Consider the following 16,411-nt stretch of genomic DNA (forward strand, 5'->3'; position numbering starts at 1 on the left):
CATTTCTTTTTATTGCTAATAATATTCCATTGTATGGATATACCACATTTTGTTTATTTATCGGTTATTAGACATTTCTGTTGTTACTGTGTTTAGCTATTATGGATAATGCAACTAGGAATATTCAAGTGCAAGTTTTTTGTGCAAACATGATTTTAATTCTCTTGGATTAATACCTAGGAATGGAATTACTGGGTCACATGTGAACTGTTTAAGTTTTTGAGGAACTACCAAACTTTTTCACAGTGACTGTACCATTTCCTACCAACAATGTATGAAGATTCTAATTTTTTACATCCTCACCAACACTTGGTATAGTCATGTTAGTGAGTGTGAAGTAGTGTCTCATTGTACTTGATTTGCATCTCCTGATGACTAATGATGAACATCTTTTCATGTGCTTATTGGCCATTAGTTATCTTCTTTGGAGAAATATCTATTCAAATCCTTTGCCTATTTGTTAATTGGTTTATTTGTCTTTATTATGGAGTTGTAAGAGTTCTTTATATATTCTGGATACAAATCTCTTGTCAAATATATCATTTGCAAATACTTTAACTTTCTTGATGGTACCTCCGAAGCACTTTTTTTTTTTTTTTTTAAGATTTTATTTATTTATTTTTAGAGAGATGGGAAGTGAGGGAGGAAGAGAGGAAGAGAAACATCATTGTGTGGTTGCCTTTTATGTACCCCTTACTGGGGACCTGGCCTGCGACCCAGGCATGTGCCCTGACTAGGAATCGAGCTAGTGACCCTTTGGTTCGCAAGCTGGCACTCAATCTACTGAGCCACGCCAGCCACACTGAAGCATATTTTATTTTAATTTTGATATGTCTGATTTTTTCTATTTTTTTAATTATAGTTGACATATAATATCATTTTAGTTTTGGGTGTTCAATATAATGATTAGGAATTTATATAACTTACAGAATGATTTATATAACTTACAAACCTTGATAAGCGACTAGAATTTTGATACAGGTTTCAGTGAACTGTAGGTCAGCTCGGATAGTATTGCCGTCTCAATAATGTTAATAAATCTTACAGCCCATGAACCTGGAATGTCTTCTATTTATTTAGGTCTAATTTTATACAATAATGTTTCATAGCCTTCAGTAAATAGGTCATGTGGGGTTTTTTTAAGCTTATAAGTTTTACAGGTTTATTTGTAATACTAGTGTAAAGGAATATAAATAATTTTTGTATATCAGGCTTGTATCCTATAAATTTGCTAAACTCATAATAGGTTTAATAGTTTTGTGGGGAGGCATTCTTTAGGATTTTATATAAGATCATGTAATTTTTGAAAAGGGATAGTTTTATAATAACTTCTTTTTTAAAATAAGAGTTAACAGTCTGAAAACATTAAATGGGAAATTCCAGAAATAAAAAGTTCATATGTTTTATTAAATTTTACACTATTCTGAGTAGTGTGATGAAATGTTGTACTTTATTCCAAGACATAGGTCACCCCTTTGTCTCAAATTAAATGCTGTTTGCCTGTTACTCACTTAGCAGCCAGATCTGTTACCAGAGAAACCACATTCACATAACTTGTATTATAGTGAATTATAATCATTCTATTTAATTAGTTGTTAATCTCTTACTGTGCCTAACTTATAAATTAAACTTTATCAGAGGTATGTATATATAGAGAAGAACATAGCACATATAAGATTCAGTACTATCCACAGTTTTAGGCATCCACTGATAGTTCTAGACCTCTGCAGATACTTAGAACCTTGCATATATTACATGAATACTACTTATGCCCTTAAAATGATATATCCTTTTTAAATGTATATGTTTATTATTTTACTTTCAGATGGCAGTATGGGCAAAGAAAATGACCAAAATTCAAACTCCTGAACATACTCCTCGGTTATTTGATTTAGTAAAAGTAAAAGATCAGGAAATTCGCCAAGCTTTTTACTTTGCTTTACGAGATACCTTAGTAGCTGACAACTTAGATCAAGCCACAAGAGTCGCATATCAAAAAGATAGAAGATGGAGAGTGGTAACGTTACAGGGACAAATCATAGAACAGTCAGGTAATATGTTATTCCTGTTATTGAATCTATCTTTATTTAATCTTGTTGCAGGAGAGATCTAAGTCTGGCTTCTCCTTTCTCCAGGTACAATGACTGGTGGTGGAAGCAAAGTAATGAAAGGGAGAATGGGTTCTTCAGTTGTTGAAATCTCTGAAGAAGAGGTAGGCACGTTTAAAATTACAGTCATACTTAAAAATTATTGATACATAACATACATGTTATAAAATTCAGCCATTTTAAGTATACTGTACTCACATTTTAACAAATTTCTATAAATGACTAATATATAAGATGTGGAATTTTGTGTAAAACTCTTAAGTTCTAAAAATAAAACATTAATTATGATTCTATTTCATTTAAATCATATGGCTGTTTCATAACTTATTTAACCATTCACTTGCTGTTTGGCACTTGGTTCCCCCTCCATATAACTATTACTGCATTACATAATTAGTTTTTTTCTGTTTCAAAATAATTTTTAAGGTATGAGTATAATAGAGACTTCTGATCATGTTTTCAAGTTTTATTTCAAAATATTTTATATGCCCACAAGTATATGAGAATGTCTGGGGTAAATTGTGTTCTATTATTGCCCTCAGAACATTTTCTCTACTTTTTTTATCCTTAAAAACATATACTTGGATATCCTGGATACCTGACTTTTTCCAAAGAGTTATGCCTTCATTTCTTCATTTTTTCCCCTGATATTTGAAATAGTTTATATCCTCTCACTTAAATATTTGCATAGGGTACCTTCAACTGATTTTGCTGTTAATCTGAAATACTCTTGTAGAAAACTTACTTCACTGGTACTCTTCTTTGTAGGTAAATAAAATGGAATCACAGTTGCAGAGAGACTCTCAAAAAGCAGAGAAAATCCAGGAACAGAAAGTACAACTGGAAGAAGCCGTAGTTAAGTTAAAGCATAGTCAACGAGAAATGAGGAATACCCTAGAAAAGTTTACTGCAAGCATCCAGGTACTCTTACTACTATTAGCTGAAACTATTGGAATTCAGTAGTAATTTGGCAGAAGCACTTTGCTGTTCGCTTGCGGTTTTAAAATATAAGGGAGAAAGGGGCTGGATCTCTAGCTGGAAGGCCTGTCTCTTAATGATTTTGTTTCCCTGAGTACTAATGGTTAAATGCTCTGTCACAGTATTGCTCTGACCACAGCTATTCCTGGTTTTCATTTGTACCCCATAGAAATGTTTCTTCCTTAACAATCACATGACCCTTTATTTTCATTTTTTTCAAAGTGGAATGTTTTCATAATTATAAGAAAAGCAGTGCAAGCTCACAAACAAAACCAAAAAACAGTTTTCAGAAAATACTCAAAAGATTATCTCCCTCAATTTTTATGTATATCCTTAAACTTTTTAATGCCTAGTTTGCATACATGTTTATGTATGTGATAAACATGGATATACATATTAAATATATATGGAATTTTAATGAGTTACACTTTTCTTCACTTAAGAAATTGTGGTTTTCTTTCTAAGCCAATGAAAATTTACTTTGTAGTTGCATTAGAGCTTTTTGTTTGTACAATTTGATAAATGTTTTTATGTACACTGCTACATTTAAAATACTCCTATTAGGTTTATACTCACTCAGTTATTTCCTTAGGTTAGATTCCTGAAATAAAAATTGCTACTCAATATGTATAGTGTTTAAAGCATTTGTTGTATAAGGCCAAGGTGACCTCAGAAAGATTGTTCTAATTCATTTATTACAAACAGCATATACAAATAATTATTTTTCCAAGTCTTAAAACACTGGGTACTCTTCAGAACATTGTAAATTTGCTACTCTTCATATACTGAAAATGACATTTTAACTTGTCTTTGTAATGAGTTTACCCATCATTTTGTTTGTTGGCCATTTTCATTTTTTATATAAATTGTCCATGTTTAAGTGCCTTTTTTCCCTAAGTTTAGAATGTTTAAAGGAAATGTTACTGAATTATAATATTGACCTTTGAATGTTAAAACTGTTTTTGTAGCCTTTGTCAGAGCAAGAGGAATATTTGAATGTCCAAGTTAAGGAACTTGAAGCTAATGTACTTGCTACAGCCCCAGACAAAAAAAGGCAGAAATTACTAGAAGAAAATGTTAGTGCTTTCAAAACAGGTATGTTTACAGATACGGACCCTTTTTTTGAGATCGTTAAAAACAGGTTTTTAATGTTTGAAATGTTTAAGATAGCAGTTTGAAGGCTAAAAACAGCCAGTCACTGCTCTGCTTTAGGGTTTCTATTGTTTCAATCTCAAAAGGTTATAAAGTAAGTACTATTAAGGTTAAATAAGTACTATTGAGAATTATATTTGAAAGATAGGGAAATCAAGGCATAGAATGGTTTATATAATTTGCCCAAAGTCACATAGCATGTGGTGTGAATTCAAGGCAGTCTCATTCCAGAACCCATGCTCTTAATTTTCATATTTTGTATACTTTGGCATAGTGTTCCCTGGAAACCCATTTCTGCAAGCATTTCTTTAAGATTAAATATCTTATTTTACATCAGTTCTTAAAAATATCTCTCTGGCTAATGTGCAGAGAAATAGAGTAAGGGAGAGTGGGCAAGGTAGTATAGAATAGTGACTTCAAAATTACAGATTTTATATGCCATAGTTTTTTTCTCCTACTTCTAATAGACATGCTACTATTGATATTATAAAAGAAATGCACTGTATATACTTGAAAATGTGGAAGAAAATGTTCTAAAGGTCTGGAACCCTTTCCAGCCTCAAATCTGGCCCATCCCAAGTGTAAGTCATGGTGCCAGCCCCCACTACAGCTGGTGCTCTGCCCTACAGGTAAGCTGGGCACACAGGCAATCTAATGGAATTTCAGCCATCTTAGACCTGAAAAAAAAATACTACTGTTGGCAATATAGAACTATTAAATGTGTATATTTAATATCCTTAGAGGATAAAGGGGGATCCAAAAGACAAAAAAACAAGCAAACAAACAAAAAACAGGTTGTCCTGTTTTTTTAAGATCCTAATGGTGGTCTCAGAAATATTAAAAAACAGATTTGATTGAATTAACTCAGTGGATGGGCTGAAAGATCAGGCTAAAGAATTACCTGATAATGTAGAACAGAAAGAGAGAAATGGTTAAGAGATTTAGGAAAGGTTGAAATTCCAACCTACTTAACAAAGAAGAGACAAAAAAGAAGCAGCAGTTATTTTTTTATCCAACCCTTTTGTCTCAGTAAATCCTACCTACTTCCACCTGTGCCAAATGCCCATGCACCTACTAGGAGCTTTATGGGAATCTCTTTCCATAATTTAGCTCAGTTTCTTGTTTACCTGTCTAGACATAGATATTCTTGATAGCTCGAACATCTTACCTTTTCGTCCCCTTTCATCCTTCTGATATTGTATAGTGATTAATATTCAAATGGAACAGAATCCACTCTGGACAGTTTAAATAGGATTTGTATACAGCATATGTGTGTACTTAAGAAAGTAGTTGATTGTTTACAGAATCATTAGCATTGCTAAAGAAATTCTAGCTTGAACATTCAAGAATAATTTCCAAAGCTACTCTGCAGAAGCATCAAAGGAGCAATACTGCCTCTTCTACAGTTGGAAAGTCAAATCTCAAGTTGGGAAGATAACACTACAATTTACCAACAACAGACACACATTACACCCACTATAATCTATACCATCAAAATTAGTGCCCCTGCCTGTATTCTCAAAGCTTTCAACTAGACACCAGAACCTCTGAATCCACCAAGAACTTCCCTGTGACTGCTTGCTTACAGAAACATGGTTGATTCATTACTTTTGCCTCCTAAATAATGCATTTTCTTTTGATTGAATGGACCTAAATGACGTCTGAATCCTAGTTACAAGGGAATCTAGGAAATGTAACTTAGCTTTCTGTGCCACACAAGAGTGCCAATTTTACCATATCTCCCCCACTTTCTTGTTATAACACATGGAGGAAAACTCTAAGTTAGGTTAGCAGAATAAAATGACCACAATTTCTTCATCACTGGCAAGTTAATGGGCACATAGTCTAACAGGAAAAATCATTATGAGACCAATAGTCAAGAAAGTACCCTAAGAAACAGTCGTAAAGAACTTTGAAAAGAGCTTCAGTGCATGAAGCCATTAAGAAATAAATGGGTTATGTTCAGAGCTGAGCCAGAGAATTTACCATGGTGGTTATAACACCATTTGTCTTGACAGGTTGTTGTTTTTTTTCTTGAGGTGCTTTTCCCCAGATGTCTAAAATTTCTTTTAAATACATCAGGTTAGTCATATTGACTGAATAAATTCACATACAATAAGTGGTACTTGTTAACCTAGAAACATGAATTAAGTTTTATTTATTTATTTTTTATTTCAGAATATGACAAGGTGGCTGAGAGAGCTGGTAAAATAGAAGCTGAGGTTAAAAGATTACACAATATCATTGTAGAAATTAATAATCATAAACTCAAGGCCCAGCAGGACAAACTTGATCAAATAAATAAGCAATTAGATGAATGTGCTTCTGCTATTACTAAAGCCCAAGTAGCAATCAAGACTGCTGACAGGTAGAGTATGCATACTCCCCTAACCTGTCTTCCTCTTCCCTACCTCAACATAGGAAAGGGGGTTAATACTTCAATATCCATTAAATGTTTCTATTACTGTTACTTACTAAATCTGTCTGACATGTTACTACCTAATAGGACTTTATTAAGGGGAAATCTATAAACATTTATCATATGACCTGTTTTGTTTTGTTTTAAACTGATAAACAGGTACACCTTGGCAGAGTGTAGTTCTGTAGCTCCCCAGTTGTGAGGACACTGAAATTAGTTTTGTTTCTCTAGCTTAGTTGGTGATTAAATATATGTAAGTCTTAGAAGAATATGAGTTAAGAATGAGATCTCTTAGCAAAATTGTCTTAGTAACTTAAATTCTTAATTAACTAGATTATTCTATAGTCCCAGGTCACAAAAAGTTTTTTCATCCATTCATAGATCTTGTTTTAAAATTAATTTTAGATTACTTATTGAAGTATTTCTAAAATAATTAAAGCTAAGTATGTACATGAAAGTGTTGAAATGTCAACAGCTGTCTCTTATCTTGAAATTAGAAGAAAGTGATTGCATATTGATTATTTGGTGACTAAGTTATTCCAGTGCTTTTTGTTCAAAGATAAAGAGCTAATAAGCCGTTTGTTAGGAGCAGATTTTTGCCTAGACACATTTGTGAAAGTAGAAGTAATTTTATCAAGGGAGAAAACAGTTGTTCCTTCCAGCGTGCCGCCTAACCTTCATCCCTACACCCTTTTGGAAGCACTTGTTGCCTTGACTTAAACTGGGAGGTAATTTTTATTTCAATATATAGCTTCCTGGGTGCAGTGACTTTAAGAATCTCTAATCTGACAAGTGACAAAAGAATATAATAATTGAACCTGCTTCATAGTGTAAGATTGAATTATACTAGAAGCTTATACATAAGGAGGTTTCATTAATTTGTACTGAGAGTTTAATAAAATATACAACATTCAGAAATATATGTGTATGTATAAACACAAACCAATTCAGGGGTGGTTTTGAAAATCATAAATTTTTAAATCTGTAATAGAAAAAGTTGCATTGGTATGTCATGAAAAATTCTTTGGTAGGATTAAAGAAGCAGATTAATTAGTCACAGTACAACATTTTTAATATATTATTTTGCTTGTTCAGAAATCTTAAAAAAGCACAAGATTCTGTGTTTCGCACAGAAAAAGAAATAAAAGATACTGCAAAAGAAGTAAGTGACTTAACAGCAGAGCTAAAAAGTCTTGAGGAAAAAGCAGCAGAGGTCATAAAGAATACAAATGCTGCAGAGGTAAGACTTGGAGAAGGGAGAGAATGGCATTTCAAACAGTTTTAGGAATTGGATATATGACATCAGTCCCTTGCCTGATAAGCGAGCACTCAGTGAGGTTAAAGCTTGTAACTATATTAACTTTTATTTGTACAATAAAAATGAATGCTGTGCTCTAACTTTTGAGTAAGTAAGTTTTAATTTAAAAATGGAAGAAGCATGGGGAGAGATTGCCAACTTCAGCTTTGTGATGTGAAAATACCTGTACTTTATTTGGGAAGGTTACATCTTTAGTAGTTCTTCTTGGTTTTTAGGAGTCCTTACCGGAGATCCAGAAAGAACATCGTAATCTACTTCAAGAACTAAAAGTAATTCAGGAAAATGAACATGCTCTTCAAAAAGATGCACTTAGTATTAAACTGAAACTTGAACAAATAGATGGTCACATTGCAGAACATCATTCTAAAATAAGATATTGGCAAAAAGAGGTGAGATTATTACCATTTAGTTAAATGTAACTTTAAAATATCCTTTATGAAAAATGGTTGTTTTTTCAGTTTTTTTGTGTATGTGTTTGAGGTATGTTATGATTCTTAATTCCATGATATAATCACTTCCCAGGTTTATAAAGAACATAAGGAACAATATGTAGTAATACTATATACAGAAAAACTGGGTAATTTTTAGAAGTAGTCAACATATTCATCCAAGAGCTGATTTGGAGATTTAATAGAAAGCTACATGAACACTGGAACACTACACCTATTTTTCTTTCTTTTCCCCTCTTTTTTTAGAATTATTTTTTTAATTATATTTTTATTTCCATTTATCCCCCTTATCCCTCCCCTACCTCCACCGATGCCTCCCCCCCACAATCACCACGCTGTTGCCAATGTCCATGAGCACTTTTTCTTTTTCCCTCAGCCCCTCTACTCCCTAACCCCTACCCCCAGAGTTGTCAGCCTGCTATTAGTCTTGTCTATTTTGCTTATCAATTCAATTTGTTAATTAGATTCCACATAAAGTGAAATCATATGATATTTGTCTTTCTCTGACTTACTTCACTTAGCATAATGTTCTCAAGATCCATCAGTGCAAAATTTACTTTTATTTTTTTATGGCCAAGTAGTATGCCATTGTGTAAAATGCTCCATAGTTGTTTTATATCTATTTTTCTTGAAGTCCTTTGAAAAGTAATTGATGCACAAATTAGTTACAAAACCTTGGTATGTTGTTTTAGTAGATACGTAAGTTGTCTTATTGTTGATTTCTTTATCATATTGTTGATTTGGCTCTTTTTAAACAATGAATGGTAGTACCATGCGCTCCTTAACTCTTCATTTAATCGTATTTTTAGATTTCAAAAATATCATTGCATCCCATAGAAAATAATCCTGTTGAAGAGATTTCAGTTCTGAGCCCAGAGGATCTTGAAGCAATCAAGAATCCAGATTCTATAACAAATCAAATTGCACTTTTGGAAGCCCAGTGTCATGAAATGAAACCAAACCTTGGTGCCATTGCAGAGTATAAAAAGAAGGTACTCAACTGCATGTATCATAATCAGAAATTCTTATTAGTTCTCAGCCTTTAATTTTTATATAATTTAACAATGTTGCCATCTCAAATTTATAACTGAATAGATGCTTATTCTCATGATATTCTTTTTATAGGAAGAATTATATTTACAACGGGTAGCAGAGTTGGACAAAATTACTCATGAAAGAGATAATTTTAGACAGGCATATGAAGATCTTCGGAAACAAAGGCTTAATGAATTCATGGCAGGTTTTTATATAATAACAAATAAATTAAAGGAAAATTACCAAATGCTTACTTTGGGAGGTGATGCTGAACTGGAGCTTGTAGACAGCTTGGATCCTTTCTCTGAAGGAATCATGTTCAGGTTTGTAATCAAACCCTAAAGTCTGGATTCTCCTGTTACATAGCTCTGTATTTTCTCCAGACTCTTGGTATTCTTTTACAGGTGAGATGTGAAGTTTGAAAATACATAATTTGTTTTATTTGATGATAAATACTAAATTATATACATATTGGCCGTTTAGAGCATAAATTCTGGGCAAACAGCAAATTTTGTTTTTAAGTGTATTTTATTGATTATGCTATTAGTTGTCCCAATTTTTCCCCCCTTCACCCCGTACCCTCTACCCTCAGGCCTGAGATATAATCACCAGGGTGGGTGGGACAACCAGCCTCACTACTTTGTGGCTCTGTGTGGGGGCTCACAGAGGGGACAGTGCTGTTGCCTGGACACTGGAGATCGCCTGGGAAGAAGCTGTCTCCCAGCACTGACATTTCACTTCCTCCCTGTATGCCACTTGTGCCATTCCAGCTGTTGCTCTGGTGCTAAATCCCAGAATGGGGGTGGGTCTGAGTAAGTCCTAAGTTCATGCAGGCCCTTTAAGAGGAAAGAGGTGTCTCTTGAGAATCGCACAGTGTCTTCTCCTGCCCCGACCCCCACTGGTTTTAACAGCCCGAAGTCATGGGGACTTAACTTTCCTGGTGGTGGAACCCTGGGCTGGGTGGTCTGTTCTGGGGCTGGGATCCCTCACTCCAGAGGTATCCCTCCTGATATTTATCCACAATCCATGAATGTGGAGCTCTCCTTTCTGCCACCTCTCCACCTCCACAAGTCTCTGTCCCTCCTACCTGTCTGGATGAATGTGGCTTTTTTAAATCCTTGGTTTTTGGACTTCATACAGCTCGATTTTCTGACGAACCTGGGTGATACTTGTAGTCTGGTTGTAATTCTTACTGTAGTTGTGCATAGAGGCAAAGCGTGTTTACCCCACACTTCCATCTTAACATCCAGTTGTAAAAATTGCATTGGAAATGGGAGAATAGCAAGCACTTCCTAGCCTGCTTTTTAAATCTTAAAAGTTTGGGTAGATGCTCCTGTGTTCATCCTCCAATAATGTTTTTATAAAATTACCCCCAAAAAGTTCAGAATTGTGAAAAGCAAGTTAGAAATTCCAGAGGAAGGTGATTATGGAAAACAAATCACAGAGTCTTAAGCTTTATACATAATTCAACTAATGAGATTTTATTCTTTCAGTGTTCGACCACCTAAAAAAAGTTGGAAAAAGATCTTCAACCTTTCAGGAGGAGAGAAAACACTTAGTTCATTGGCTTTAGTATTTGCTCTTCATCACTACAAACCCACTCCCCTGTACTTCATGGATGAGATTGATGCAGCCCTTGATTTTAAAAATGTGTCCATTGTTGCATTTTACATATATGTAAGTAATCATTTAGAGCTTCTTACCTTAAAATCTTTATGGGTTCCTCAAACATTGCACACGGAATTCTTTGACTTCTTACTTTTGAGCTTTTTCTAAACTATTCTCTAACTCCATGTCCTGGGGTACCAAAGGAAACAAAGTTTTTTACTTGAACCAAGTATTTCCATTTGAGGAAAGTAAAATATAAATTGATAGTATTAGTAACAGAAACACAGCTAGAATCTTCTATATCCTGCCTAGAACTTTTTTCACTAAAAGACTTCTAAGCAACCATGCTTCCAAAAATACTCAAACTCCTCTCAAATACTATTTCATAAATAATCTACCTCATCTTTCCTGTTCCTGTTAATTATCGATGTATTGATAAATTTAATGCCTAAAATACAAGGTCTGGCAGAAGGCAGGCTTGCTTGAGTGTTGTTGGTAGGGTAATAATATGGGTCTAATGATTTATAGTTTTAATTTGAACATTTCAGCAAAAATGTCATGGTGTTCTTGAGTGTGATATTATTATGTTACAGAATTACATGCTTATGATTTTGTAATAAAAGATTTTTGTGATAAAAAAGGGGCATTATTTGTTCCAGACCCCGTAGATTGCAGGGAGGTAAAGTTTAGATCTTTATTATATGATATATCTGTCAATACTTAACATTTCTAACTTACTCTTTCTTTCTCTTTAGGAACAAACAAAAAACGCCCAGTTCATCATAATTTCTCTTCGAAATAATATGTTCGAGATTTCAGATAGACTTATTGGAATTTATAAGACGTACGATATAACAAAAAGTGTTGCAGTAAACCCAAAAGAAATTGCATCTAAGGACTTTGTTAAACTTGTTTATACAGAAGACTCATCAAATTGAATCAGCATAGATTCAGTGTATTGTATTACTGATTTTTTTTTCTTTGTGAAGGATTATAAACTGTATAAAATTCATAGTCCTAAACTTGATCATGTAAACTGGCTTCTAGTTTATGCTGTTAAGTCTAATAAAATATTCTACCTGCTTCTAGGAGATTGTAAGACTCTGACAATTTTGTCAGCCGCAGACTAGAGAGAAAGTAAGATGTAGAGGGTCCGGTTGCTGGCCTTTTTCCCAAATTGCTACCAACAGTTAAAAGTATGTTTAGTTAACGTTTAAATTCTAAACTAGTTCATGTTACCAAGATGCATCATACTCATGGACCTTTGACTTGCAGTGCAAAAACCTGCTGGCTACTAGTTTATAAATTCCTAAGGCATTCCAATTAACTTACTAATTTAGACAATTACTGTTTATTACTCATACACTGGGAACATGTTTTTTAAGTCATTCTGAATTATAAGGATGAAAATTTAAATACTTCAGGTGCTTGTCTAAAATTTGATACATGTTTAAAACAACTGCAAGAGGGCCAGCAAACTGAGACAATGTACATGACTAGGATTGTACATATGGTGAAAAGAAATACCCACTATAGTTACTTCATTAAAAAGAATGAAGTATATACAGAGGTTAAATTCCATGGTGTAAACGGAAATTAAGATGGAGGGTTGTTTCCCTACCAAATTGTCATGGGTTTTGTGCGTGCGTGTTTGACACTATCAGCTCAAAAAATATGCCACTGGAAATAAGTTGGCAGACACTTGGTTATCAGGAGTTTGGGTATTAAATTGAAAGTCTTTACTCTTGCTATTCAATTTCTACATATTGATCTTAGGACTTAAAAGTTAATTAGCTCATTATTCAGTAATGCATTATTTAGGGACTAGAAACCCAACAAAGATTTGTATCATAATGTAAATACATTAGCATGGACTTAAATAAAGATCTGAAGCTCAAGTACAGTCTTTTATTTTTGCTTTTTAATTTCAATTGCATTGCGAAAAGGCAGGCCAGACTTCCACATGCAGCACCTCAGTTGGATGTGTCTGGAGTCCTGGAAGCCTAATTACTTTATCCTACAGAGGACCTTGAGGGCTTGTTTGGAGGTTCTAGCAAGGGAATGCAGCCTTAGACAAAGCACGTACCACTTCAGGGGGGACACACATGGAGCAGTGAAGGAGGAAGGGGACATCCACCTAGCCAGCCAGATCAGCAGAAGCAACCCCGACAATAGATGCTGCAGCCAGCTCATCCTCATACCCCGGTCTTTTTCTTCTCAATCAAGATTATGTGAAAGAAACTAGAAAAGTCTATAATTATAATCAAGTGCTTTTTCCTTGGTGAGAGTAGAGGTGAATGGAATTAAATATTTTACTGCATTTTAATAACCAGTGGAGTAGGAGAGCTTAGTACTAAGTTTTAAAAAGTTAAAATACCTGATACCTACAGCCCATATCAAAATTCAAGTTACCACCTCTGAGTCTGAGTGCCTTATTAAGCCACTCAATATAAATATCAAGAGAATATGAAAATATATATTTTTGTTATACATATAATTTGAATGTGTACTTTAAATATTGCCATTTCATCCTGGTAAAATGCAAAAGAGAACAGCATGTTTAAGAATCTACACACACATAACTTGGAGATACTGCAGGTTCATTTCCAGACCACCACAGTAAGGTAAGTCACACAATTTTTTGGTTTTCTAGTGCATATGAAAGTTATGTTTATGCAACACATGTTGCAATCTATTCTGTGCAATAGCATCTTAAAAAAGTATACCTAAATTTTAAAATCCTTTATTGCTAAAGTAAAAAAAAAAAGGGCTAGGCCTTCAGCAAGCTGTAGTGTTGGCACAGATAGACTTGCTTGATTAAGCACGAACCTTCAATTTGTAAAAAAAAAAAAAAAAATGCAAAGTGCAATAAAATGAGGCATGCCTGTACTCAACTATGTACACACTACATAAATCAAAAAATAAAGTTTTTTAGTCTGTTAAAAACTGGCAAATTACAAAGTTGTAATGTTATACACCCCAGCTGTAAGGCACTGTTGAGCATCATCTCTTGAACCAAAAGTTTGCAGGTTCCATCCGGCTGTGCCTGGGTTGCAAATCTGGTCCCCTGGGGCATATACAGAAGGCAACCTATTGACACTTTTCTCACATCCGTATTTTTCACCTCTCACCTGTCCCACTTTAAAAAAAAAAAAAAAAGTCAAACTAAAAATGTAGATTAAGTTCATGCTTCAATTTACAGCTGTGATTCTTAATAGATTAGAAGCCCCAATTTAATAAAAATCTTGATTACTTAAATCTTTCCTTTTTTTCCCTCAAAGATTTTATTTTTAGAGAGAGGGAACGGAGGGGAAAAAGAAAGGGAAACACTGATGTGAGAGAAAAATCGGTTGCCTCTCATAGGTGCCCCTACCAGAGACCAGGCTGCAATGCAGGCATGTACCCTCACCGGGAATCAGTGACCTCTCACTTTGCAGGATGATGCCCAACCAAATGAGCCATACTAGCCAGGGTTTAAATCCTTTAAAGTAGCACGACTCCATGAACTCAAAATAATGCATGGGGTCTCCCATAACTAGCTACATGGCTTTGAACAAATTACTTTTGTGTGTTTTTTCATTTACAAAGTTCATAGCTACTTCAGAAAAGTGAGACTAAGTGCCTGGTACGTAACATACATTTCAGTGCTTATTAATATTTACATGTATTTAAAACATGTTGGCCCTGGCCAGGTTGTTCAGTTGGTTAAAGCATCATCCCCTTACCAAGGTTGTGGGTTTGAGCCCTGGTCAGAACAGTACAAGAAGTAACCAATGAATGCATAAGTAAGTGAAACAAACAATGTATCTTGCTTGCTCTCTAAAATCAGTAAAAATTTTTCTAAAAAATTAAATACATGTTGTTTTTGTGTTGTGCCTAATACTTTAATCAAATTCAATACAACTTTAGAGTCAATATATATCTCCCCCACTTCCATTACACCCTTCAAGTGTTCCTTGCCCACACAATAGTTAATTGTGCTAGGTATATTATAATGCTGGTCATAAATGAACCTAATGCAGCCAGCCATCTTGGTTTTAAGGCTCTCTTTTAAACAAAATAAGGTTAAATTATTGGTACTTTGCAATTAGAATAAGGGAATGTTTGGCAAGTAAGATAATTTTTAAGACAAATACAGTTAACATGTGTCCAAGTCTGAAAAGAATGGAATATATATTGTTCTAGTAACATGTTTCAAAGTTTTTATCCAAGAATTCATTTGACAACTAAAATACACAAGTTAAATATAATCCTAAAATAAATTAACACTAACCATAGACTGTAAGTATTAGAAAATGTTGCTGTTTCTTCCCTAACAACACTTATATTTCCAAAAGCAATAGCTTTATTAAAAGTGACTGTTGATAAACATTTTAAACCTAAATAAATCTATCTAAAACACAATGTGTGGATCAGATATATTTGATTAAAAACATCTTTCAACTTCCAGTCAAGATGGAAGCATAGGTAAACATGGCTAACCTTGCACAACCACATCAAAATTAAGCTACAGAACCCCCATCACTCAGAACCATCATAAACCAAGTTGAATGAAAGTATGACAACTATGGGACTAAAGAAACCACATCCATTCAGACTGGTCGGAGACGCGGAGACACAAGATGGGTTGGTCCCCCACCCACATGTGGTGGATAAAAATTCAGGAGGGATGTCTTAGAGCAAGGTGTCCCAGCCACACACCAGGACCCTCAACCCAGGATTCCAATGCCAAGAAGATAAGCCCCTAATACTTTGAGCTTTAAAAACCAGCAGGGTTTGAATTGGTGAAAGGATTACTGGATTCCCAAGAAGTGCCTCTTAAAGGGCCCACACAGGGACTTACTTACACTCACTCCCTCTGAGCTCCAGCACGGGGTTATCAGCTTGAAAGGCACCCACCCATGACATATGGGGAAGAACTGAAGTGGCTGACATCAGGGAGAGAGCTGGGGGACAGCTTTCTCCCAGACAGAGGCCATTATTCCTTTTCTGAGCCCTCCCCCTCGACAAAGCCAACAGGCAGAGGGGCCATATCTGAGATTCCATCAACCTGGCTAGCAGTTTGCTCCACCCTGGGGAATACCTGAGGCTCTGCCCACCCAATTTAGGGCCCAACCAAGCTGTTAACAGTGGCTTCTCCACATATATGAATGGCTGGTCTCTAATCAGGCTTCACATCTTCCTAAATCCTCTCAAACAAGCAAAAACCAGCCTCAGTGAGCCCCCACCCCCCATACCTCTTGCTAAATGGCCCCAGCACCAGCATTAGCAGCAGCTAGCTTTGGATCAGTTTGGCTTCACCTGGGAACCTCCAAACTCAGCACAAGTGGCAGCCATTTGCTGA

The 16,411-nt window shown here is 34.9% G+C and overlaps 1 protein-coding gene across 1 annotated transcript in view; it reads left to right on the plus strand.

Moving 5' to 3' along the window:
* Window positions 1-12,944, plus strand: part of SMC4 (structural maintenance of chromosomes 4) — a 33,315-nt gene extending 20,371 nt beyond the window's left edge. The window contains exons 13-23 of the mRNA XM_054580173.1: window positions 1,826-2,051; window positions 2,136-2,212; window positions 2,877-3,029; window positions 4,055-4,181; window positions 6,417-6,606; window positions 7,753-7,897; window positions 8,191-8,364; window positions 9,234-9,416; window positions 9,550-9,782; window positions 10,953-11,136; window positions 11,823-12,944. Of these exons, the coding sequence (XP_054436148.1) occupies window positions 1,826-2,051; window positions 2,136-2,212; window positions 2,877-3,029; window positions 4,055-4,181; window positions 6,417-6,606; window positions 7,753-7,897; window positions 8,191-8,364; window positions 9,234-9,416; window positions 9,550-9,782; window positions 10,953-11,136; window positions 11,823-12,005 (1,875 nt within the window). The 3' untranslated portion in view covers window positions 12,006-12,944. The remainder of the gene's footprint in view (window positions 1-1,825; window positions 2,052-2,135; window positions 2,213-2,876; window positions 3,030-4,054; window positions 4,182-6,416; window positions 6,607-7,752; window positions 7,898-8,190; window positions 8,365-9,233; window positions 9,417-9,549; window positions 9,783-10,952; window positions 11,137-11,822) is intronic.
* The last annotated feature ends 3,467 nt before the right edge of the window (window positions 12,945-16,411 follow it).

Source organism: Pteronotus mesoamericanus, unplaced genomic scaffold, assembly GCF_021234165.1.
Source record: "Pteronotus mesoamericanus isolate MK-2021 breed Mesoamerican mustached bat unplaced genomic scaffold, CSHL_Meso_final contig_116, whole genome shotgun sequence".
Classification (NCBI taxonomy): Eukaryota; Metazoa; Chordata; class Mammalia; order Chiroptera; family Mormoopidae; genus Pteronotus; species Pteronotus mesoamericanus.